Here is a 25,546-nt window from a genome sequence, read left to right on the forward strand (position 1 = left end):
GCAGGCTCTGGGTGGTGCTTACCTCAAGCAGCTCCCAGAGGCAGCGGCATGTCCCCCCACCCAGCTTCTATGCTGGAGACGCGGCCAGGCAGCTCTGCATGCTGCCCCATCCGCAGGTGCCGCCCCTGCAGCTCCCATTGGCCACGGTTTCTGGCCAATGGGAGCTGTGGGGGCAGTGGCGCTTGGGGCAGGGGCAGCATGCAGAGTCCCCTGGTTGCCCCTATGCATAGGAACGGGAGAGGAGACGTACCGCTGCTTCCAGGAGCTGTGTGGAGAAGGGCAAACCCCAGACCCTGCTCCCCAGTGGGATCTCAAGAGTCGGATTAAAACGTCTGGAGGGCTGGATGCGTAGTTTGCCCACCCCTGCTCTAGTGTGATTAGAGTGGTAGGAAGAGAACCAGCAGAAGAGAGTCACAGAAACCAAGGAAGGACAGGATTTCAGAAGAAGAACATGCTTGATGGTGTCAAAGATGGCTGACAGGTCAAAGAAGAAGAGACTGGAGTTCTGGTTCTGAGCTTTGGCTAGGTCACTAGGAGGAAATCATTTGAGACTTTGGCAAAGGAGATTGCACTGGAATGCAAGGGGCATGCCAGATTCTAAGGATGGAGCTGGAGGAGAGAAAATCCAGACAATTGTAGACATTCAGTAAGCTTAGAGAGGAAAAGTAGAAGGGAGATGCTGTGGTAGTTGGAATGGCAAGTGAGGTCAGGGAGGAAGGTTGGGTTTTTTTCTGTTAAGATGGGAGCTACTAAAGCATGACTATATTGTGAGGGGAAAGCGCTAGACGAAATTGAGGTTAAGAAGAGTAAGGAAAAGGATGAGGGTGGGTGCAAGGGAGATCAGGAGATAAGATGGAGTCGCTCAGGAAAGTGTAGAGTAGATAGGAAAATTCTGCAAGTGTGACAAGGAAGGAGGAGATGAAAGCTGTAGGGGGGGGAAGGGAGATGGTCATATCATATTTTGTAAGAAAATGGCACATTCCTGTGCAGAGAAATGGAGGCCAAAGGAGGGGAAGATTTGATGAGTGAGTTGAACAGGCAGCTGGAATTCAGTTAAGCTGGGGAGTTGTTTTGCTAGCAAGATGGCAGAACTGAAAGAGAACAAATTTGTAGTAGAGGGAGGAAGTCCACCTGGTCATGGGATGACCACAGACTTGCCATACAGTACAAATGTCTAAGCAACACCTGAACCAAACTCCATTCCCGACAGTCAAATTCTTTCAAGAAAGGGTCACATAGGAGACAAAAAGGAACAAAGTCTTTGTGTAAATTCTAATTTATTGCAATTCTATTAAACTTGAAGGGAACTACTTGAGTGCACTTAGGTCACTGAGCCAAATTCTCTGCTAGTGTAAATGAGTGAAACACCATTTAAGTTTATGGTGCTGCCTCCATTTAACCAGCAGAGAATTTGGGCCACAGCAGCAATGCCGCAAAACAGCACCCATATAGTCCTATGCTAGAGGAGGATAGAAAATAGAGACCAGCGCTACACCGTGCAAAGTGTTAAACCATAAATGTGTCTTAGGCTTACTTCAGAGGTACATGATACAGGACAAAAGGTCTTGGGTTCCTCCAAACATAATTAGTCGCAGAATTTCACGTGAAGTTGAAAGCATCTGAATATTCCCTGGAGAACCTCCAGTGCCCCCAAACAAGCAATCTGTATCCCCACTATCCACCAGTACACTGAAAGGGAGATAAACCTTAGATTAGAAGAGTCTGGTACCAAGTATCTAATCTTGCACGTTTTTCAATTAGCAGGTGTCTGTGTCTGAATTTGAAGCAGCTGTTCAACAGTGGAGCACTTTTTAAAAAAAAAAAGTTCTTGTAGAAACACATTTTATATTAACTTGCTCTTTGTGTTAAATTGAATTCCTGCAATGATTTTCTCTCATGATTCCATGTTACAATGCAACTGCACAGAACTAAGAACAAATGGAAGAACAGACAAGCAATGATGCAGATTTAACTCCATTTGGACAGCCCAGCTACAACACACATTGTATCAAACCGGATTCTGACATGAGTATGACTTAGTCACCCCTGCTAACACCCACTCCAAATGGGAACTATTGTCTTATTAGGTGGAGAATTGTGAGTAGGCAGTTTTTTTTACTTCAGAATGGGACAGTCAAATTTTAAAACCTCTCTACCCACATTACTGACACACCACCAAAACCAGAGAATTTCATTTTTACTTTTCATTGTATTTATACTTTACTCATCTAGAATGAGACTGGTCAATTTCACTCCCTGGTTCTCACCCACTAGTAGGTTCCTGACACTGCACTGGTAACTTATAAACAAAGGATGAAATCTTGGCCCCAGTGAACTCAGTAGCACCAAATAAGTTGAGTGTAAATTCTACTTTGGAATCATGGGTTGTATTTAAGTCTAAATTATGACAGCAGTCTAGGCCAGCCTTAACAAATTTTAAGCACATATTTATAGATTTAAAAGTACATTTGATTATTTTTTCTCTTTAGCAGCAGATGTATTTCTTACTTATCAAACATTGTAATTGCCAGTTGCATGCGGGACTGCTCCACTGTAGGAATTGGTATAGGTAGTTATCCTGATTAAAGAAAGGAAGACACAAATCCTGAAGAAACTCAGTGTATTCAGTCTGTAATGAGCACAAGCATCCATAGCTAAAAGACATGCTTATACTGAAAGTGGAGTCCATAAGCAGCAATTAATTCCTCACAAGCTATCATGAACAGTAATTAAATGTTCATAATCTATGGTGTTGTGTGTTAACAACTATTATAATTATCACCATAACACCTATTATTTATATCAGGAGTCATAAGCAAGAGCATTTTTAAAAACAGCTGTTTAACCAGGAGTGAAACATTTCACAATTCTAACAGGACTGCTCAGAATACATTACAGACATCATGGGATGGAGGGGAGCAGATAGAAATGGCAGAGCATAGACATTTACAGAGGATCTTTATTACAGAACTAAAGACTCAAAACATAAAAGATTTTAACGATGAGGACACTGATGGAACCACCACCACTAACCGGGTTCATGGGGGGTGCTGCTGCTCCACACTCTAAGGGACCCTGATATAGACCATAGTGCACAGGCCAAGCAATGCATGAACAACTGAAAATTTGACAAATAGTCATAGCACTCTAAGGATTTTGTCCTCTCCCCACCCATATGGGAGCCCCTGAGCAAAGCCCAGGTCTTAGTACAGAAAGGAGAGCTATCTTCTGTCACTAGAGGCTAAATCCCTGGTAACTTTGAAATAAAAGAATCAAGTAGGGAAGGGGAAGGGGATGAATAGGAGAGGGAAAGTACAACTAACAACTCAAGGAAATAACCACACTATGCATTTTACTTAACCAGCTTTCTGAGGACTTATTAAATAACTAGGCCACCGCCAGCTGCAAAATTTCAAATCATACAACATTTTGACAACATAGAAATTAAAAATTTTGCCAGTATTTCCCTCCCCAGTTCTCCCAATTAGCTGCCAGTTAAATTATCATCACTTGACCTTTTGCTGCTCGACATCTTGAAAATAATTCAGTGTTATGAATTTGTTGTTCTATTTTAAAACAATTTAGAAAGAGCAAGACTTCTTCTGCAGGACAACACAGAAACATTTATAAGAGTTTTGTTCAGTAGCACAGGAAAAAAAAAAATACATAGAATATAGTTAAAAGTTACTACCACTGTAGTTTACAGGCTAATGCCCAGAAGCTATGACTATTTGTCAAATTTTCAGTTGTTCATGCAATGGTTGGCCTGTGCACCATGGTCTATATCAGGGGTCGGCAACCTTTCGGAAGTGGTGTTCAGAGTCTTCATTTATTCACTTTAATTTAAGGTTTCGCATGCCAGTAATACATTTTAACATTTTTTAGAAGGTCTCTCTCTATAAGTCTATGTATTATACAACTAAACTATTGTCATATGTAAAGTAAACAAGTTTTCAAAACGTTTAAGAAGCTTCATTTAAAATTAAATTAAAATGCTGATCTTACATCGCTGGCCCGCTTAGCCCCCTGCCAGCCTGGGGTTCCGTTCACCTAGGCCGGCAGCAGGCCGAGCAGGGCCTGCGGCTGGGACCCCGGCTGGCAAGGGGCCAGCAGCCAGAACTCCAGACCGGTAGTGGGTGTAGCAGGGCCGGCAGCCGGGACCCCAGACCAACAGTGGGCGGAGCGGTTCAGCCTGCTGCCACTCAGCCCACTGCTGGTCTGGGGTTCCGTCCGCCAGCTCCTGCCAGCCAGGGTCCTGGCTGCTGTCCCCGCTCAGCCCGCTGCCGGTCTGGGATCCCAGCCCTGCTCACATAGAGTGGGTACGTACCTACCTTCTTCCTGGTTCTAGCCCATTCTCTACCTCTCTCTCTCTACACTGAGCTGAGGGTGGGAGTGCACTGAGCACAGGGCTGGGGGTGAAGGAGCAGGGTGGGGGTTGGGGTGTAGGATTTGGCCAGGAGCTAGAATGAGGGAGGGGGCTCTGGGTTGGGGCAGGAGGTTTGGGTTTGGAGCACTTACCAGGGCAGCTCCCATTTGGTGCAAGGGATGCAGGTAGGAATGTGCGGGGTGCTGGAGTCAGAGCTGGGATTGTGAGGGGTGCAGCGGTCAGGGCAGGAGTCTAGGGTGTGAGGAGGTGCAGGGATCAGGGCAGAGGTGTGGGGGGGGTGGGCTAGGATCATGGGGGTGCTCCCAGACCCCTGCCTAGAGCGGCTCACGGCAGGGGCCTGGAGGGGATATGCCCCGATTCCCCCCCCTTTCCCCAAGGCCCTGTTCCCACCTCTTCTCCCGCGCTGCGGCTCTGCTTCTCCCCCTCCCTCGCAAGGGCCATCACATGATGGGTGGCAGGGAGAGGAACCCAGCACATTGGGGGAAGAGACAGGGGAGGGCGGACCTTACCTGCCCTGCAGCAGCAGCCAGCAGGACCAAGCTTCTTCACCCTACCCCCGCAGGGGCCAGGGGGGAGGGCAGAGAAGAGCGGGCCATGGCGGGCACGTTTTTTAATGGCACACTGCTGCCTGCCAGGGTCCTGGCCTCAGTTCGGCAGTGGGCTGAGCAGGGCCGGTGGCTGGGCAGGCAGCAGCATGCCATTAAAAAAATCGGCTCACGTGCCATCTTTGGCATGCGTGCCATAGGTTGCCGACCCCTGGTCTATATTCTGGAATTACTGGGTCTCAAAGAGGATCTGCTGCACACTGACTATACCAGGATTTAAATGTGAAGGTCTTCTTACTCAGGTAAAACTCTTATTTTGAAGGCTTAAGTGAGATTTAAGTGGTGTTTAGGCCATTTGCTGGCATTCTAAATAAGGATGAATTTCAGAGTGCACCAATCCCAGCATTTAAATTGAAGATTATTCTTTTAGCATCATCATATTATGCGGCATCTTTAAACAATCCTGCTCTAAAAAATATATTTGACATCATTCATTTCAAGACAGAAACCTTAACTTCAGAAACACTTTACACTGTCCTAGATGCTCATGTTAACTATGATCTCTGAATTGGTAAACTAAGCACACATCTAAATTTAAGCACACGAGTAATCCCATTACATTTATTTGGCAAACCCCAATTGCCAGCTTCAAGCAGAACAGCTCCACTGTAGAAATTAATGCACATAGTCATATGTAAAGCAATTCTGCATTAGTTCCTCAGCTGCTTACTTCTTTTATACTCATGCCTCATTTTTTATTACGCTTGACAGTGGCTCAATCTGATTTTGCATCACCTAATCCTGTTTCTCTCAGCCTTTTCAGATTGGTAACCACTTAGTCAAAGTCAAAATGTTTCATAACCCCTTATATTTACTCTAAAAATTAGAATAAATAAATAAATCAGTGATAATGATGAACCTATCTAATTTGTGTGCGCGCATTTCAAGGGGTAGACAGAATATTTTACCTGGAAGGATAAGAGCGTGGAAGGTGAAGGAACAAGATTTTCTTAGCTTTAGGTTGTAACAACATTTTCAATGGCTCACACCCCATCAGTTGAGAAACACCAATATAATCTATTTATTCCATTCAGAAAGTAATTTCAGTGGCTTGTCTTTCCAAAGAACTCTCAAAGTTCCTCTCACTCAAAATCATTCTATTTGCCCTCCATTGTACCTTCTTCACATCTGGGGGTAGTTGGTCTTTTGGGTTTTATATCAATCAATATATCACTTCCTCCTGAACATCTAAATTTGTGCCAGATTTGAAAACTCTGGATCAAGACACAGCATCCATACAACTGCTATGCCTGATTTAATCATATAAATACTGTTACATGCCCATTCTATTTACAAGCGTAACACACCTAGCTGGCCACATGTTCATGCACATCATAGATTAGGCATGCCCAAATGTGTGTCCATGCCTCAAGCTGAAAATATAGCCATTTATGTCTAGCCCACACAGCATCTTGAAAACCCTTTCTGGGCCTTCTTCACTGTGAACTATCTTTTGAAAGCTACGAACCCTTCCCTTGGTTGAAAGACCAAGATGGAACTGATTGCCTGAATGAACTGTTTGCTTTCAGTTGGCTGACATTGCGAATGCCATCATGTTAACTCCCTGTGGTGTTACTGTTTGATTTGAACCCACACAAGCAAGTAATTGCAGAGAGAAGAGATTCCAGGTGGGCACTCGGGACCCAATTCTGCATGGCCTTGCACCTTGAATGATCATTGTCACCTGTGTAGAGTGAGCGTAGAACATCCCTGAATCAGAATAGGTGCCGTGGAGATGACACTAGCGCTCTACTTTCACTAGAAAAAAAAATGTGGGTTAACTCAATTTTGCTAACTTGAGTTAATAAAACATGAGATAAAAGCCTAGCGAAGACAAGACCATTTACATTTTCACTTCTGTTAGTAGGCTGAGATAAAGAATAAAGGAGAGCCTAGGCCTTAACTTCACTTGCTAATTTGTGTGCAAAGTACAGACTACCCTGCCTTCACTAGGATTTTATGTCAAGTTAAGAATCCACATTTTTTCTAGTAAAGACAAGACAACTTAAGTGTAAGACTGTGTAGTGTCAGGCCTCAAATCTTTAACTCATCATGTTGTATCCTACCCCTCTACGTCACAGTTCAGAGAGATATTACCTTTCTCAATTTCCTGCAAATCAGCATACAACGGTGGATTTTGTTTCAGTTCAGATTTGTTTTCCCCTTCAATGTGAATTCCTCTCTTTGGATGTATGTATGTAGAACAACGCTAGTGCAACAAGTTCTTGTAGTTTGAGGCATACTCTCTAACTGCATATAGAGCCTGCTATCCCTGTTAGAACAATACAGTAAAGCTCTCTTGCACAAATTCAATTAAAAACAAACATTTAAGAACAAAAATGTGTAGTGATTCAGAGGGCCAGCTGTTTGTGGCAGCAATCAGGAAAGAATCCCTACTTACAACAGGCAGCTTTGCCACAAGGTTCCAAGTGCACTGAGGTGTTAGCCACTGCTGAAGACAGGACATCCAATTTGATGGACCCACCATCTGAGTGAGTATGGCAAGTTCTATGTTCCAATTCTTTGAAAGACAAGCCACTTAAACGTACTATTTTTGTGTTTCGGCAAGCTCTCTCAGGACAGCACTTTCTCAACATCTCAGATAATTTAGCAAAATACAGAGCTACCAATACAACTATAGCACATACAAATTCATTATGCAAACAGTGTGCACACAACTGGCTTTGCAGGAAGGAAATCCTTGTAGAAACAAAGCTATGGGATTAAAGGAGCTTTCTGGGATCATCAATTTACAAGCAGTGAGGAACTATAAAAGGTAAAACTTTCCATTGCATTTGGGAGGCTGGATGCTGTGCCATATCTGGATAGTTTGGTTACTGCTTTGAAGAGATGCTCAAAAAATCTCTGTATTGCTTTGAGCCTGTTGCAAAGGTCAAACCTCTTTCCAGGGAAACAGCATTTTAGAAAATGGACATAAAAGTGAACTCCAGGACTACAGACTTAAAAGTCAGAGGAAAAAGCAAGGCATGGTTTACTCACCAGGCGTGTATTAACCACAGGAAACAGCAATGCCAAGAGGGCCCCATTTAACATATGCATCTGTAACCTTAGAAGAAAGAGGGGCACTGTTATTTTCACAGCCTGAAAATTAAGTATCAAATGTGTACTTTCAAAATATTTTATGTACTCTAGAATGATTTTCCATAAAGTATCAAAAGCTTTGCATAAGCTCTGTTCGCTTGAATTTGCATAAAGCCATTAGGAGTCCTTATGGCACCTTAGAGACTAACAAATTTATTTGGGCATAAGCTTTCGTGAGCTAAAACCCACTGTTAACTGTCATAAACTGGATAAAGTCTCCTTAATAAATAAACATTTAAATAATTTCCCATAGTAAGAATGCTTTCTACAATGAGCTTTGGATTCCTAAGTGGTTTGGACTGCTGGTCTGTAATCATGGTCATGCCAGAGGCTGCTAGAGGGTTTTTATTTGGGGGACTTAAAATAGGTATTTCACTAAATGCCTTTATTCCTACTCAACAATAAAAACACATGATGTCAAACTAAGGCTTCAGAAATTTAAGCAGCAGCACTGTTTTTATGAGTGGTGTCTAAGTTTAAAATATAAGAAAGATTAATGCATTCTGCATTCAAACCAACACGGCAAATCTTGAGAAAGGGATATATAGAGAAAATATTATTGCAATTAAAATGCTGTATTTCCCATAACTGCAGGTCATTTCACCTTGAACTACAGTCTCATCTCACATAATAAGTGGGATCAGTCCTGTTTAAATCTGCATTACAAAAGAGATACAGTACATATAAAGCTCCATATGGTGTATAGAGCTGGCCAAAATCAGAACAACACTAGTTGCAAATTATTGCATCCCCCCCCACCCAATAATTATTCACAGGAATAATCTCTGCTGTTCCATTCTACAAAGGGTTGAATGGTATTTGTGAAATACATTTTCCCCATCATTTGGGGAACATTTTATTTGCAAGTTATTTTCCCCTGTTCTCCAATCCCAAGACAAAAAACAAGGAGCTACACTAGCAGTTCAATTGTTTGTGCATCCTGAACCCTGCAGGATGTGAGCTGCAAGGGGGACCAAGCCTAACAATTCATCCCTACCTTGTAATCATATTAACATGCTGAAATGAGCAAGCCAGTGGCAAAAAGGCTAACACAGCCAACACATTCCTATGAACTCAAGCATGCATTGCTGTAAGCTTGTATTGTCATAGAGAAATTAGCATATCCTTGAGCTCAGTAAGCATTTCACTCACAAAAGGAGTACATGGCTCTGTTCTCTCAAAAACCTCAGTTCATCCAGGGTTAGTCCTCTATAGTCCTCTTGTATATTCAACTACAACTCAAGAGAATATGAATGCTGACTGAAAGCACAGTGTGCTCTCCTCCGTCATGCAGGATCCCAGCTCAATCCAAAATTTAAAAAAAGAGGCAATCTGACATTCCTATGCATGGAAACAAAAGTTAAATAGCAAGGGATGACTGTCCTGCAGAAATATAAAGTTAAAACCAGGCACCAAAAAATCTTTGGAAAGTTACTTTTATGTTAGCTTACAAATTCACTAACTCTTAGACCATTTTAAATTACAATTGAATTCAAGCCCACCTGCACAAACCATCTCTTGAATGAATGCAGAGTCTGTGTTTATTTTCTCCTTACCCAAAATGTCTTCAAAGAAAATGAGAACCACAGCTCTGAAGTAGAGCAGAGCACTGTAGCTGCTCAGGCTGGATACCAGGATTCTTGGGCAATGGTGCACTTGGTGAGAAGGAACAGGAGGTAGGAGAAATGGGACTAGCAACCCTGCAACTTGGCTAACAAAGAGAAATGGGAAGGATAGACGGTCCACAAGTGCCTGTTGCAGGCAATTGCAGAAGTGATCACCAAGTAAGAGAAGCCCATCTAATCCAGGCAAAGGATCCTTGTTCAACTACAAGAGAGATCCTGTCAATGAACCAAGGGGGAAAATTCCTCCCCGATTCCACATTAGAGATTAGTTTACCCCTGTGCATGAGCCCAACCCCATCCCTGGTCTTCTGAGCCTGAGCTGCAACGTCTACACCGCTGTTTTTAGTGCAATAGCATGAGTCCTGCAAGCCTGAGTCTGTAGACCCAGGCTCAGACTCGCTGTCATGAGTTTTAAAATGCAGCGTAGACATACACACTATATCTAAACTTTAATTTTCAGTTGTGTTTTAACACTTGTTAATTAACATGACTAAACACAAACTTTGCTCCAGGATATGTGTCTCTTCCTTCTCATGTTTAACCACTGGCTTCTAGCATCTACACTAAAATTTACAATTATCTTATTTAGCAGTATTAAAACACATCAAAAATGAGACATAATCCCTGTCAGGCAAATACAGAAGAAAGTTTAAGAACTTTAAAACACAGTGTTAGCTATGAACTACACAGGGAAGGATGAACCAATAGTTAGGGTGTTAGCCAGGGATTCGTAAGACCTGGGTTCAATTCCCTGCTCCGTCCACGGATTTTCTGGGCAAATCACTTAGTCTCTCTGTGCCTCAGGTCCCCATCTGTAAATTGGAAATAAATAGAAGTTCCTCATAGGATTGTTGTGAGGATAAATGCATTAAAGACTGTCTGATATTATGGTAATAAGGGGTCATTTAAGTACCTACGATAGCACGCCAGCCACTAATATGGTAGAAAGAGCCTAAATTTCAGTCCTTTTAACCTACAAGGAGTAATTGGTACAGTACTGGAACATCTGTTTGTATCGTTCTAGATACTTGCGGAGGGGATTTCAATATCTAACACTTGTATATTAAAACACACTGCCTCAGAAAAGACACTGACTGCTTCAAAAAATTTAAAACATACTTTAGAGCAGTGATCCCAACGCAGTGCTTGCCGGGGTGTTTATGTGCCCCCGCGTAGTGACACGGTGTGAAAACTAATGCCCAGCAGGGGAGAGAAGCCGCAGCCCCGCACCTGCCGGGGATAGAGAACTCCGGGGCTGCAGGCTGCGAGCGCCGGTGTTCTCTGTCCCCGGCAAGCACGGGGCCACGGCTTCTCTCCAGCTTCTCTCCGCGCTACCCAGAACTGCCAAAAAAAAAAAGAAAAAGAAAAAGAATAAAAAGAAAAAGTGGTTCAGACTGCCACTGCCCGAACTGCCAAAGTGCAAAAAAAAAACAAAAACAACAAAAAAAACCGCTCAGGTTCTGCCGCCCCAAGAATGGACCGAATGCCACCCCTTAGCACGTGACAGCCCAGGCACGTGCTTGCTCCGCTGGTGCCTGGAGCCAGCCCTGTATGTGAGCATTCTTCCACTGCGCTGATACTGCTGTTTTCTCATGCTTTGCGTGATTTTTTTTTTTTTTTTTTTTACATTTTGCCCCAAAATGAGTGGTTCAAATAAAAGACAATGTACGTATTATTTCAACGCAGAGTGGGAAGAATCCTATTGTTTTATGGAAAATAAAGGGAAATGTGTTTGCTTATTGTGAGGTGGTACTGTTGCAGTGCCGAAAAAACAATGTCAAACGCCATTTCCAAACTAATTACAGCTCTTTTGACATTAGCCATCCACTTAAATCTGAGTTGAGAAAGAAGAAAATTAATCAACTCAAACCAAACCTATATCTGCCCATCAATCAGTTTTCACTAGACAAGTGGTAAAGTCTAAAAGTGCTACTATTGCTTCCTTTAAAATTGCTCATCTGCTCGCAAAGAAGAAAAAAAACATTTCAAGACGGTGAATTGTTGAAGGAAGCATTTTTGACTGGTGCTGATTGCCTGTTTCAAGGATTTCCTAACAAGTGTGAGATTTTGTCAGCAATACAAGACTTGCAGTTATCAGACAACACAGTTACGAGGAGGATACATGCAATTTCAAGCGACATGCAAACTCAGCTAAAGGATGACTTGGAAATATGTGACTGATTTTCACTGCAGTTCGATGAGTCGACAGATATATCGGATACAGCACAGTTGGCAGTTATGGTGAGGATGATATTTAGTGACTTCACCGTAAAAGAAGAGTTAAGTATTGCCTATGAAAGGGTGAACAAAGGGTGAGGACATCTATAATTTATTCAAATCATACTCAACATCAATTAGTATACCACTACACAAGCTATCTGTTATCACCACTGATGGGGCACCAGCAATGATGGGCAGCACCAATGGATTCATTGCACTCTGCAAGAAGAATGAATCCTTTCCAAACTTTGTGTCTTATCATTGCATTATCCACCAAGAAGCTTTATGCGTCAAAGTTCTTTCTTTTCAACACGTCATGAATGTCATTAAAATAATTAACTCTATTTGAGTTTTGCAACACCGACTTTTTAAGGCCCTGTTGGAAGAGGTTGATGATAAACAATCTTTATAGACTCATAGATACTAAGGTCAGAAGGGACCATTATGATCATCTAGTCTGACCTCCTGCACAATGCAGGCCACAGAATCTCACCCACCCACAGGCCTGTTAGAAATTTCTAGTTCCCTGTTGATCTGTCACCCTCTTCTTTTCCCTCTTTTTGCAGGTTATTTCCAGGATTTGTTGAACAAGTCAGAGAAAGCCCTCTATGACACTTTTCCTAGCATGTATGGAGAGCTGTACAGCCAGAACATCAAGCTCTTCAAGGACTTGTACAGCGAGCTACGGCGCTATTACTGGGGCTCCAACATCAACCTGGAAGAGGCCCTCAACGAGTTCTGGACATGCCTGCTGGAGCGCCTCTTCAAGCTGATGAATCCCCAGTACCACATCACTGACGAGTACCTGGACTCCATGGTGAAACACTCTGAGCAGCACAAACTCTTTGCAGAAATTCCGAGGGACCTGAAGCTGAAGGCGACGAGAGCTTTCATCGCAGTGTGCTCCTATGTACAGGGGCTTAGCATGGGCAGTGATGTTGTCAGAAAGGTCTCTCAGGTAGGTCATGAGACAAATCTTCTCTGTATCCACCCCGGCATCCTTCCCCACCTAACATTTCCAGGACCCTATTTCCTGCTGATGAGTATTGGATTGTTGTGCTGTTTTTTCTTAAATCTTCATCGTTAATAGGCAGGCAGACTTGTTGATAATAAACATCCTTTGCTTGTATAAACAATTGCCTGAGGGTCATCTGCCAAATAGTAAACTGGGGCTGTTATAAAAACTGAGAATGGAGGTGCAACTCCCCTGATCTTATCTTGCACACAGAAGTACGAAGGCTGAGCAAAGGTAAAGTTCTTGCATGTTTTTTAAGCCTAATTGAAGAGATCAAAGAATTTCTGAAGTCCACAAATCAGAACTTCGAGCAACTAGAAGACTCCAGCTCGTTAATGGACTTGGCTTTTCTTGCCGCCATCACTGACAAATTGAACATTTTAAATCTTGAGCTCCAGGGAAAAGACGAACATGTGGCTCAAATGATAGATAAAATCATTCAAAGCAAAACTGATCTTGTGGATGTTGCATATGAAGACGAAGTCTCTCGTACATTTTCCAAGTCTGAAGAAAATGGTATAGGACAGTGATTTTAACCCATCACCATGAGCAAATTCACATGGTAAGGTGAAAGAGTAATTGCCGAATAATTTAATTAATACCTTTTACATGTAAAATTACCTTTTATCTTATGAAGTCATACATTATGTAATATTAAATATGATGCTTTTCATATTATTTAATGTACAAAATAAGCCTTGAAAAATTGTTGGCGCCTGCCACACTTCTGAAAATATGAATGTGCGATTGGCCACAAAAAGGTTGGGGGCCACTGCTTTAGAGTAAGACAGACAAGACACAAGATGCAGCAAGACTGATGCTGTAACCAGCAAGTGAAACAAAATCAGATTTCTATGGTTTGCTCCACGATTGATGTTTTAGTCTTAAGCTTTATGTGTTAGCGTTCTTCCCTAAGCCCATTATTTGCCTGGCCCATTTCTTGACATTCTCCCTCTGAGCAAACAGTCAAGTTACTAAATAGAAAGATATATTGACCTCAAATTTATGAGAAAGTTCTTTGACTGCACAGGGCACTGGAATGGGATTCAGGAGACCTGGTTATACTCTTGTGGCATCATTGGCACAGTCAAGTCACTTCATCTCCATCTCCCCTCATGCCCTGTCTATTTAGACAGCAAGCTTTTGGGGACAGTGGCTGACCTTTACTGTGTTTATACTATATGTCTACTACAGTGTGAGCCCAGTTATGGTTAGCAACTCTAAGCGCTACTCTAACTTACATAATTAAATTTCAGGAACAGGACAAACACTGACACCAACAAGCTTATCTTGACCTGTGAGCAAGAAGGGGCAGAGGAGATAAGCCCGCAAACCTCATTGCTGAAAATGCTAACGCTAAAATCTCATTACAGGAAGAATCCCAGATTCTCGAATAAGGACATCCATACAAACCAGAGCTGACAAGGAGGTGAATGACTAAAAGGTAGGATCATTTTTGAGCTCACATCTGTGGCTTAAACAGTAGGAACGTATGCATCATTAGAAACCAGAACAAAATTTCAGCCATCTGGAAGCCAGTATTAGATTTTTACACTAAGGTGGGCTGCCACCCACAGGCTAGAATTTCTGCTCATTATCAGGTTGTCTAAAAGGATCTAAGAGTTCTCAGAAAATTGTTTTATATAGCTACTGCGGAGATTGAGGCTGTCCAGTCAATTAATGCCACTAAATGATCCACATGGAAATGCAATAACTTCTTGTTCTTACATTTCACAGTACTTGAACTGGACTGAGACCACTTAGACTTCATTTCACACAAGCCACCACAGCCATCAGAAAGTGAGGTTTTACAGTCCCTACCCAAACTGAGCTGGACCAGAAACAATGACTATGGGGTACAAGGATTTGTATCTTGTTACAGATCTCAAGTCACACAGTCCCCTGCACAAACTAATTAAAAATCCTATCAGGGCTATTTGATCTGTCCCCTTTTAACATATCCAGTCACTTTATTGTAAACACTTTACCTTTTATCTCTACAGGCAATATCCTGCCATCCTTACTCAGGCAGAACTCCTGTTGAAGTCAAGGAGTAAGGACTGCAAGATTTAGCCTTCTATAGCAAGGGTTCAAAGACATGCTATTTTATCAATCAAACTAATATGGAAATTTCACAAGGATTCATGCTAACAGTTCTAATAACCTTGACTAAAGAACATGGAAACTGCATTTATCACTGTAGGTTCTCTCGAGTGACATACTGTAAAGGGATAATCTAATTATACATATTCTTTTCCTTTGGACTCTGTAGGGACAATGTTCAATTAAAATAAAAATGTCTTTGCAAAGCACACCATAAATCAATTACTGTGATTTCAAAAACCACACAATACCAGGCACATCAGGGTGCAAGAACAGCTATTACCAGACCCAGGAAAAAGGGTGGTTTTCATTTTTAAAAAGAAAAAACAGTTTTGATTGAAATTGGGGGAAATCCAATTAAGTTTTTTTTAAATGAGACTTTGCACTGTATTCAGCAACCCAAGAGCCAAAGCCAGTGTTCCCTTAAGAAAGTCTACATGTTCACATGGTGAAAGGAAAAAAGAGAAGGTCCAAGCACAAATGTAAGCAGATTCTATTATAATATAAAAAGCTAATCCTAAATGCAATAAAGCAACCTGATATCTGGATATTAGAGCACAGCAAGCCCTCCAAAGAGTAGACCACCCACACTGCTCTTTTAAAAATTCCATCCGCTCACACCTCTTAATTTTCAGAATCCCTACTTCTTCCAAACTGACACACAACCTGTGAAATTAATATACTAATTTTTCCTCTCTTTCAGAGGCAGGGTTTTATTGGGGTCAGGACACATCAAGATGGAGACTGCAAGAGGAAACCAAATCTTAGGCATCAGTTACAGAGCTGATCATTGGCAGAGGACATGTATTTTGCATATCTGAAACAAGAGACTGTAGCTTTTGCCTAATTTGGTACACCCAAGACCACACAATAGAAAACATACAATGTTCACTCCCTTCTCCTGATTGCATTTTGTTTTTGAATTTGCTGCAAGTCATCCACATAAGAGATTCCCTTGGAGTCAATATGGCATTTTGAAAGCCTATTCCCTGATATTAAACGTAAAATGTCCAATGACTCTCACAGTGAGCATTTTTTGTGCAGACACTTGCACAGTAATTAGCAATACTAAAGACTGGGTGTTGAGAAACAGAAAAGGTTACTAGTTGGGGCAGAAAAATCACGTTACTAACTCTTTCCACTACCCCACTATTGTGCTGGAATGTCACACATTCTAGGCTCTGCCAATATGTAAGGAGGATGACTAAGAACTACCACTTCATTTTGAAAGCTCTGGCTTCACCACCAACTCTCCATGCCACCTTCGGCAAGTCACTTAGCCTTTCTTGTGGCACGGTCTCCCCATCTGTGAAATGGAGAACATGATTCAGTTGGGCAAGAGAACCCAACTTTGTAAAGAGCTTTGAAACTATTTGCCAAGCCTGGCTCAGATGAATGCTGGTAGTCCTTTGAGATCCTCCCGTGTACACCACTAATGCTAAGTATTATTGTTATCCAACAGGAATACTTAAAAGCTCCTTATGTATATCAAAGTCGTGCTCCATGAGTTTATGGCGTAACTTCACACCAGATTAGACTCAAAATAGGCTTGTAACAGTTTTATGGACACTGGTAAGAGAAAGTTTTATTTTTCTGTTCATGTAGCAATAGAAAATCAGCACAAATCAGAAAGCCTCTGAAGAGATGCTATCTATGAAAATAATAAAAAAAATAATTCCTCCCATTACTCTCCTCCCCTCCTCCGCCTTCCCCCAATAAAAACAGTTAGCTGAGAGTATGGGCATTACATCACTCTCCACCTGCACTTTGAAAAAATACAATTCTAAAGAAAACATGAAGCCCACAGTCCTAGCTGAGCTTGACTCTAATGGCAGAAAAGGAGAGGAGCAAAACTGGCTTTTCACTTTTCCTGGAGCTGCCAGATGTTAATGTGGCCCGTGGCACAGGATAGAGTAGCCTGTTGGCTTCTCTAAATTTGTACCCAGCTGCCCAGGACAGATGGACCGTTGCCTCAGCAAGCTACAGCTCTGAACATGCTCCCTCCCTCAAAAGGAGGTGTGAATTGCCACAGCAACTCGATGCCTAATGTAGACTCCCCTGTGGAATTCCCAGGGATCCCTTACAGCAGAGGTTCTCAAACTGTGGTCTGTGGACCACCAGTGGTCCACGAGCTCCATTCAGGTGGTCTGCGGATAGTTCCCTCTAAGGTGTGCACCTGGGCGGCCATTCAAGAGAGAATGAAGAGCCATCCCCCTAATTAGTAGAGCTGCGCAGGCATGGCTCCACTAATTAGGTGCCTGGACCCTAGAGAGGACACACAGGTAAGGTGAGGTGGTGGCCTTGGGGGGAATAGGGGATAGGTGGGAGGTGACAGTGGAATGAGAAGAGGGGGATTTGGGATGTGCAGGGCTGCGGCAGCCAGAGAGGGCACATCAATTGCATTAGAAAGGTAAGACTACTGATTCAAATATGAGTTGTGTGCTTTAATTTGTAGAACCAAAAACAAACGTTAATTATTAAGTTTTTTTTATATAGCACTTTTATCCAAAGCGCTTTACAATAGTTAGCTAACGGTACAAGCAACATTTGGAAAGATCATTAAGTGGTCCACCGAGACCCTCAGCAATTTTCAAGCGGTTCACGAAAAAAAAAATTTGAAAACCACTGCCTTACAGTCTCTTTGTGGCTTCATTACGCTGTAAGCATAGAGCAACAACAAATCAGGTTCATTGCCTTTCAACTGCTATAGGTTATGTCTACACTGCAGTTAGACACCTGTGGCTGGCCTGTACCAGCTGACTCAAGTTCATGGGGCTCAGGATGCATGGCTATTTAATTGCAGTGTAGATGTTTAGGCTCAGGCTGCAATCCAAGCTCTGGGACCCTCCCATCACCCAGGGTCTTAGAACCCAGACTCCAGCCCAAGTCTGGATGTCTATACTGTAATTCAGGGGTTCTCAAACCTGGGCGTCGCGAGGTTATTACATGGGGGTCATGAGCAGTCAGCCTCCACCCCAAGCCCCGCTTTCCCTCCAGCATTTATAATGGTGTTAAATATTTAAAAAAGTGTTTTTCATTTATAAGGGGGTCGCATTCAGAGGCTTGGTATGTGAAAGGGGTCACCAGCAGGGCCGTCCCTACCCATATGCAAAGTACGCAGCTGCGTAGGGCACCAGGAAATTTGAGGCACCACATTTCCTGGTGCCCTGCGCAGCTGTGTGCTGTTCCAGCCCCTGCCCCGCCTCTTCCCCGTAGACCCACCCCCTGCTTGCCCCAGTCCCACCCCCAGCCTTGCCCCAGCCTCCACCCCTTCCCCAAAGCCTCTGACCCCGCCCGGCCCCTTCCCACTCTGCCCCACCCCTTCCCTGCGGACTCTGCAGCAGGGTGGGCACCCAGCACTCACTGCGTGGTAAGTGGAGTGACCCGGCCCCAGCCCGGTCCGTGCCACCAGTGAGTGCTGGAGGGCGGATCCCACCTGGCCCCCAAGCCAGCCTCCCCCGGCGGAGGCCTGCCCCATCCCCATGGGGAGGCTGCGTAGGGCCCGAGAGTAGCTAGGGATGACCCTGGTCACCAGTACAAAAGTTTGAGAACCACTGCTGTAATTAAATAGCCCCACAAGCCTGAGTCAGCTGGCATGGGCCAGTCATGCGTTTTTAATAGCAGTGTAGACATACCCGGTGGTGAGCTGGGGCCGCGAGGGACAAGCGGTTCTAAAAGGGCTTCTAAATCTAACAACCAGCCAAAAGTAGCACCTAAAGTGCCAACTCTGTGGGTGCTCTGGGGCTGGAGCACCCCCCAGAAAAATTTGGTGGGTGCAAAGCACCCACTAGCAGCTCCCCACCCCCAGCTCACCTCCACTCTGCCTCTGCCCCTGAACGCACCGCCCCGCTCTGCTTCTCCACTCCCCCCCCTCCGGCTTCCCGCAAATCAGCTGTTCGCACGGGAAGCCTGGGAGGTCTGAGAAGCAAGCAGCGGCTTCGCGCTCAGGCCTAAGGAGGCGGAGTGGAGGGGAGCTGGAATGGAGGCCGAGGGGGGGGCGCATGAGGAGGGCCACCTGTGCCACAGCAGGTAACCCGGGGGCGGAGAAGCAGAGCGGGGTGGCACGTTCAGGGGCGGAGGCGGAGTGGAGGTGAGCTGGGGCCGGGCGCTGGGCGGGGAGCTGCCAGTGGGGGCTCTGCACCCACCAAATTTTCCCCATGGGTGCTCCAGCCCCGGAGCACCCATGGAGTCAGCACCTAAGGCGCCACTTTTCATATGAGCAGTGGGGGTAGAGGCCACTCCCCCTGCTTCCCCCATAGTTACACTACCCCATCCCTAGGAGCCAGAGGGACCTGCCGGATGCTTCCTGGGAGCCGCCCCAGGTAAGCACTGCCAGGACTCCCCACTTCGCCCCTGGCAGGTCCCTCTGGCTCTGAGGGGCAGGGCGGGCACCCATTATGGTGGCCCACAAGACCTCCTGCCAGGATCCGAGGGCAGTTGGGTACAAAGGTTGATGGGGCAAGGCTCGGGGGGGGGGGGAGACGGGACCACAACCCCCTCGTGGGGTGAGGAGGGAACCGGTTAAGATTTTGGCAACTCATCACTGGACACACCCACAGAATCCCAGCCCTTTCAAATTCCTCTTGCCCTACAGGGTGAGTTCCAATGAACGGTGAACTCCTCCAATACATAAAAAATTACAATGCCCTCTCTCTGAAAAAAAAGAAGGAATTTTAAAGGGCCAGGACTGTGCACACCTGGACTTTGAGATCAGTACTTATTGGGATTTAAACGTGGTGATGTTAATCGTTGCAAGAATGTCATATTCTTGCATTTTGGTAACTTACGGCTTCTATTTTAAGTAATAACAACAACAATACATAGCTCACACACTGTGCTTTAGATGCATAGATCTCAGAGCACTTCACAAATGGAGTTAAGTTAACATTTATAGATAGGGAAACTGAGGCACAGGAAGATGAGGTGACTTCTCCACATTACTCAGCAAACCAGAGGCAAAGCTGGGACTAGAACATAGGTCTCACAAGGCCAGTCCAGAGTTCTCTATCCACTCGGTCACACTGAGTTTCTTATTGGAAACTGAGTGTTACTACAAAAACTGCTAACTTTCATGTTAGCACCAGTAAGTCATGTTTTAAAAAAAAGAAATTAAGCTTTAAATATTTGTCAAATCTGTTTGAGCAACTGGTAACAAATTTGGTACAACTATTTAATGTTTAACTCTATCTTTATGGCATTTAGAATGATCTGTTAATCCTATAGAGCCTGCAGAATGATGTAGAGGAATTAATACATTTTAAAAAATGGTAGGGGGAGATAATCAAAGGGCATAAGGCATGTGATGTAGATTACACAAGCCCAGAATCTAATCAGTGCAAGAACACCTGCATCCATCACTGAGTTTGCTGAGCCACTGCCTATTGCTAGAGAGAGGGGCGCCCTTAAAATATGGAAACAAGTTTAAGTATGGCAACAAGCCCTGATTTAAGTCATGTACACTTTCAGATGGTCCTCTACTCTTCATTGCAGCCAGCTCTAGGCTACAGTGCATGACACACAGAGCCCAGATATATAATTTTAAAACATAGCTGAGGTCATAAAGCATTACAACCTATATACATTATGCAAATAGATAGGAAAGCAGTAAGAGAGAGAACTGATGTTACCTGAACAGAACCATTGCACCACGACATGGGGGACAGGCGAGGAGAAAAATCTGAAATATTAAAACAAAAAAAAGCTTGTTATCGATATGATTTTTTAAAAATTAATTTCCTCAACATTTCTCTCCTTCTCCCACATCACAGATAGTCCATCCAGTCGGAAATTGTTCCAGCTACAGCAGGCCTTTGTACCAGGAAAGGGTTTAAAAATATTATCAAGCTAAAGATTCCACGCCACCTTCACATAGATCTGAGCAGCAAAAGTGGCATCTAAAACTTCATTTCCCCAGGTCCAAAGGGCTCAAGTCTGATGTCCAGTCCATCTCTAATGCTCCCCCATTGCAAGAGCTCCTCAAATACTGTTGCTGTGCAAGAGCAAACTACATCATCATTAATTATTTCTACTGTGATAGCTGCCAGAGCTCCAATCAGCAGCAAGGCCCTGTTATGCTAAGTTAGGGATTCCCAAACTTGGTTAGCGGCTTGTTCAGGTGTAAACCCCTGGTAGGCAGCGAGATGCTTTGTTTATCTGAGCGTCCGCAGGTACAGTCACTCACAGCTTCCAGTGGACATGGTTCACCATTCCCAACCAATGGGAACTGAGGGAAGAGGTGGCAAATACTGAAGTTAGTTATCTAAGGCAACAGTGCTGTCTTTCCAAAGCACTGGTATGAACTGCACCAGTAAATGGATATACATTTCCTGAGATCAAGGATAATGCAATGATACTGGAACAGCAGACAAGGAGGGTAAAAATTGATAATTTTTAAGAACAAACAAAAAAAATTGGATTTTTTAGTTTAAATTAATATAGGTTATTTATTTATTTTAAAGAAAATCAAATTTAATTTATTTAAAATTTTTCAAATTGACACCTACATTAAGGCCTAGCCTTCTTATAATATATATAATTTAAATTAAATAAAAGTGATTTAAGTAGTACATATTTTCGCCAAGTTTTAAAGACAATCAAATTACTCAACGGTGGAAGTTGAAGTAAGATGAGGCCCTGAAATATAAACCCTTGGTATCAGGTGCCTGAGGCCTGAACCAAAGGAATGGTCAAGACTTTGTTAACATAAAGCAAAGTTAGCTGTGAGCCACAGGCAGGCCCTGCTCAAAAAAGTTGGCAAGAAGAAGGCTGCTAATTGGATATCTAAAGGGTATCAAGCACTAATAGGATAAACACGGACCAGGATGGCAACAGAACAGTCCGGTACAAACACAATCCACAGAAATAATGAGGTACCGGCTGACCTGTCCTAAAAGACAGGGTCAAAAGGATAATATGATGGATAGACTTGTTGGTTCAAACCAACATGTACTAGGAGAGAGGCAGCACCCCAACACACAGACTGATTGTACCTCGATACGTCAGGAGTGATGTGTAACTTGTTTGTACCTGTGTATAAGAATGCAACCCTGAGTGGATGCCTTTGTCTGGCCTAGGGGGCAGTGGAGAATCCCACCACTGACTGAGCTGGTCCATTGTCAGGGAGCACATATGTACTAGCAGAACTGTAGACATCTGATCCGGGGAGCTAGAGACTATTTCGTTTGGCAATAAATCTGGCCAGATGCCTTCATACCTTATCGGAGTCTGTGGTCATTGGGTGGTTCACTCAAGATCTGCTATGCCAGCTATCTGCGAAGAGCTGGGACAGCACACAGGGAGAACACACATGCACACAGCCGACCGTTATCAACATTGAACAGAGTAGAGCACCACACCGGAGACATCTGACAACAGATGTCACTGAGAAGTCACCCAGGACCCGAGTCTCTAAACCAGCTTTTGACAGAAGTAGCCTATTCTGCAGGTGCAGTAACAATATTTTCATCTCGGTTTATTCAGTCAATTCAGGAAAGCTTTGAATCTATGAATAAAAACTAGGTATGAGAGGATGACATCTACTAGTTCTAAAGTCATCATCCCCCAATGCTGGAATTCTAATCCAATTGATCAAATATTTTGCATCAGCAAATCTTAACCAAGATACAAAGTGATTAATATCGCTAGCGGAAAGAAGAATTACATTTTAACGTCTATTGCCTTCTGCTGCAACACACACAAGCACCAAACTAGCCAAGATCTTAATATAATTTGGACTGCAGAACAATTCAACTTCATTACTTTTCCCTCGTGAATAGAAAGCATCAGTGGAAAATATCTTCTATTTGGTTAAAAGGAGGATCCAATGACTTCTTTTGTTGCCAGGACAGTACTCCAAATATCAAATTGCTCTATGCGAGAACTCTTTCTCCAAAGTGAAATATCAGGTATATTCAGCAAACATACTTCTCTCCAGTGCTGCAGGGCATGCCTGGTATATGCACCTGGTAGATGTTCAATTTAATTACTACCAGACCATGACCATGCTACAGCAACAGTGGGAAGGTTAAACAACACAATATTGTGAACTGTGTCACTAGAGTCTGAAAGTGAGCCTTTAACCAGACAGCTATTGGTGCAGTGAATATTTGGATTCCAATGCAGGTTTTTAACAGGGTAACATACACTGGATTATTCACTCACCCAAGTTATTTGTTTCATTCATTCTATCAAGTGAAATAGTCTCAGTTACTGTTTGGAGCATTCAAAATCTCATCCTAGTCAGCAGACAGAATGTTTGTGATTGCAAAGTACAAAAAAGGTATCAATTAAATTTAACTGAAAAGGCCTCAAGACACTTACTTACCAAGAAACCTCAAAACCCAATCAGAATTTCCTGCATTAAAGAAGCAAATCATTTCAGTTCATTACGTTAATGATCAAGTTAATCCAATGGCTGCATAGGAACAGTCCAATAACTGATACTTTGTGTGCAGAGGCAAAAAAAGGAGCATACTTCTTAGATGATATTTTCCCGCATATCAGTTGAATAGCATATAGCCCCTGTAGGACACAGTCACATACACACATCAAGGATTAGGCAGATTCTGCTTTGAATTAAACTTTCCAAAAATGGGTTTAGTGGCTGCATTAGTCTATTGTCTGTACTGCAAAGATACTCATGTTGCACAAGGGAAATATTAAAATACCAAACTAGCTCCATGGCCTTTTATCGTATTTTACCCCAGCAATCTTGACATGTTATAGAAAGTGTCACAGACAGAAGAGAGATCTTGAGCAGAGCAGCACATTTTAAATCTATCTCAAGACACTAAAAAACCCAAAACCTTAAAGAGCCAGTGCTCAGGGCAGGGCAGGGCAGGGGCAGTGCGCAGAGCTGCCATGTCTCCACCTATAGCGGCTGGGATGTTTCACTGCTTCTGGGGAGCCACGTGGAGTCAGGTAGGGAGCCTGCCGGCCCCGCACCTACCAGACTATAAACCAGATTTTCAATGAAGATCAGAAATGCCTGTTTATAGAGCTTTCTGGATGGTAAAGTGCCGGATAACACAGCTTTTACTGTAGTAGCTAAAAGCCATGCTGTTGCACAAGTGTGGTAACTTAGTCAATCATTCTGCACAGGTGTAATTCATAAATCCAAAATGGCTGAGAACTCAAAAACTGGACAGTAACACACCTCAAATGTAAAAAGAAAAGGAGTACTTGTGGCACCTTAGAGACTAACAAATTTACTTGAGCATAAGCTTTCGTGAGCTACAGCTCACTTCATCGGATGCATTCCTCAAATGTGATGACTGAACCTGGTGATACTCTAAACAAAAAGAGCTCTCAATCATACTTGCTGCTATTTCCATTGCTTCACACTGACTCAGACATTCTAGGTTTCAAAGCGACAGCGACAGAGTGACAATCCTGGCATATTATACCTGGGATCAGCTGAGACTTGAACTCTGGGGTTTCAGCTCCAAAAGCAAAGAACTCTGTCACTTGAACTAAAGGAGCACTATCTCAGCAGACAGCAGTTGTAGGTCTTTTATCCTGTCTCTGTTGACCACACACTAGGGAGCAACATTATACACATACAAAACCAGTGCATTATACACAAACTTTGGGGTGTTTAAAGTCTGGATCCAAATCTGAATCTTGCACTTCGAGTATGGTTAGAGAAGCGCTCAAAACCAAAAGGGTGGTGGGTCCTCTGGGGGAAAGGCTTGATTTTTTCATACTGCAATAAAAGCCTTCTTTTCATGTAACATTTAAGTTTCTATGTAACAAAGTTTCCTCTTTTTTTAAACAAATACATTCATTTAATTTAAGTGGGCTCTATCATGCATTGTTTTCAAAGAATATCTAGGCACTATAACAGCTTTGTTGGCATTCTCAGCTGGGAATGAGACTTCAGTAGTTCAGCAGAGGCCACAAAATGAATTGGCAATAGAAACTAGAAACTACTTTACCTGCACCCTAGCAGTGGGACTTTGATGAGGCAGTAGAGAAAAGGAGCTTGCTGTGACCACTCCACAAATGGTGTGTTTTCTGCATTGGTACAGTATCTAGACCTGCCCTGGGACTTTTCCCCAGCATTGAAATAAATACATAGTTAAGATTCTTCCATTTAGTTCAAACTTGTTAGAATACAAAAATAAACTATTAAATTATGCAGCAGCCATTTTCTAACATATCCCTCGAGCATATTAAAATCAATACAAGATAGATCATGGCAAAGGCACTAGGTTAGAGTCTGAGCACCTGCCAAGGAGTTGGATTTATAGGAGGGGGATCAGAGGATGGATTTAACCTCAATCCATCTTGAGCAGCTAACCACTTTGCACCTTGTAAGAATGTGCCCCTAACAAAACCAAGAAAATGCCTCAGAGAAATAAAAAACTAGTCTGAAAATCTGCCAACTTGAAAAAATATTCAGTTTGCCAAGCCAATGTGTTACCTCAGCACCCCAGTTAGTGCCTTCTTCTGCAGGTGAGAAAGACAGACATCACCACTACCACCACCA

The 25,546-nt window shown here is 43.2% G+C and overlaps 1 protein-coding gene and 1 long non-coding RNA gene across 2 annotated transcripts in view; one reads left to right on the forward strand and one right to left on the reverse strand.

Annotated features, from left to right (window-relative positions):
- The window catches only part of TMEM164 (transmembrane protein 164), a 102,756-nt gene that overhangs the window by 23,739 nt on the left and 53,471 nt on the right, over positions 1-25,546 (reverse strand). Inside the window, exons 3-4 of the mRNA XM_038415192.2 lie at positions 20,685-20,734; positions 7,993-8,059 (exon numbers count right to left, since the gene is read on the reverse strand). Coding sequence (XP_038271120.1) covers positions 7,993-8,059; positions 20,685-20,734 — 117 coding nt within the window. The remainder of the gene's footprint in view (positions 1-7,992; positions 8,060-20,684; positions 20,735-25,546) is intronic.
- LOC122455733 lies at positions 13,412-21,421 on the forward strand. The gene is made up of 3 exons (XR_006274183.1): positions 13,412-13,516; positions 14,328-14,398; positions 20,826-21,421. It is a non-coding gene; the product is annotated as an uncharacterized LOC122455733 (long non-coding RNA).

The sequence above is a fragment of the Dermochelys coriacea genome, chromosome 9 (genome assembly GCF_009764565.3).
Source record: "Dermochelys coriacea isolate rDerCor1 chromosome 9, rDerCor1.pri.v4, whole genome shotgun sequence".
Taxonomy (NCBI): Eukaryota; Metazoa; Chordata; order Testudines; family Dermochelyidae; genus Dermochelys; species Dermochelys coriacea.